The sequence below is a fragment of the Austrofundulus limnaeus genome, unplaced genomic scaffold (genome assembly GCF_001266775.1).
Source record: "Austrofundulus limnaeus strain Quisiro unplaced genomic scaffold, Austrofundulus_limnaeus-1.0 Scaffold3253, whole genome shotgun sequence".
NCBI classification, from domain to species: Eukaryota; Metazoa; Chordata; class Actinopteri; order Cyprinodontiformes; family Rivulidae; genus Austrofundulus; species Austrofundulus limnaeus.
In genome coordinates, this window is record NW_013955655.1 from 1778 (window position 1) to 2541 (window position 764).

The 764-nt window shown below is 50.1% G+C and overlaps 1 protein-coding gene across 1 annotated transcript; it reads right to left on the minus strand.

The window, feature by feature from the left end:
• Positions 1-254: 254 nt before the first annotated feature.
• Positions 255-754, minus strand: LOC106511806 (deoxycytidine kinase; the record flags this gene model as incomplete). Its single annotated transcript, XM_014000540.1, is given in 2 exon segments — positions 255-373; positions 651-754. Coding segments are annotated over 2 exon segments (204 nt in total), but the record flags the coding sequence as incomplete, so codon positions are not given.
• Between the last annotated feature and the right edge of the window lie 10 nt (positions 755-764).

The window sequence follows — 764 nt, forward strand, 5'->3', positions numbered from 1 at the left end:
ACCAGGTAAAGGTGTCTCACCTGGTAAAGGTTGTTGTGATACCAGGTAAAGGTGTCTCACCTGGTAAAGGTTGTTGTGATACCTGGTAAAGGTGTCTCACCTGGTAAAGGTTGTTGTGATACCTGGTAAAGGTGTCTCACCTGGTAAAGGTTGTTGTGATACCTGGTAAAGGTGTCTCACCTGGTAAAGGTTGTGTCACCTGGTAAAGGTGTCTCACCTGGTAAAGGTTGTGTCACCTGGTAAAGGTGTCTCACCTGGTAAAGGTTGTGTGTGTCTGTCTGGACGTTGCACCACTTGCCGATGGGTTCAGGGATGACCTCCCAGTCCTCGGAGGTCTCCTGGAGGAGGCGCACAAAGGTGGATTTACCTGCAGCTGAAGAACACAGGTGGAAACTGTTAACATGGACCTGGACCTGGACCGGACCGGACCGGACCGGACCGTCTCTCTGTCTTCACAGATCATATTAAAAACATGTTAGGTTTTAGCGGGAAACTGAAACCACTCGTGACGTCATTGTTTTTGACGGTTCTGTGGCTTTTATCAAAGAGATGTCCTGTAGGACAACACAACACAGTTACACAACACAGTTACATAACACAGTTACACAACACCGGGAGATCACACAGCTCCGAACCGAGTCAGAACCTACCGATGTTTCCCTCGATGGAGATCTTCTTGTGACGGCGGGGAAAGTTTCCCGGGGCTCCGCGTGTCTTCTTCGGTGGTGTCGCCATGTCGGTGTGTGTCTGTGTGTGTGTCGGTG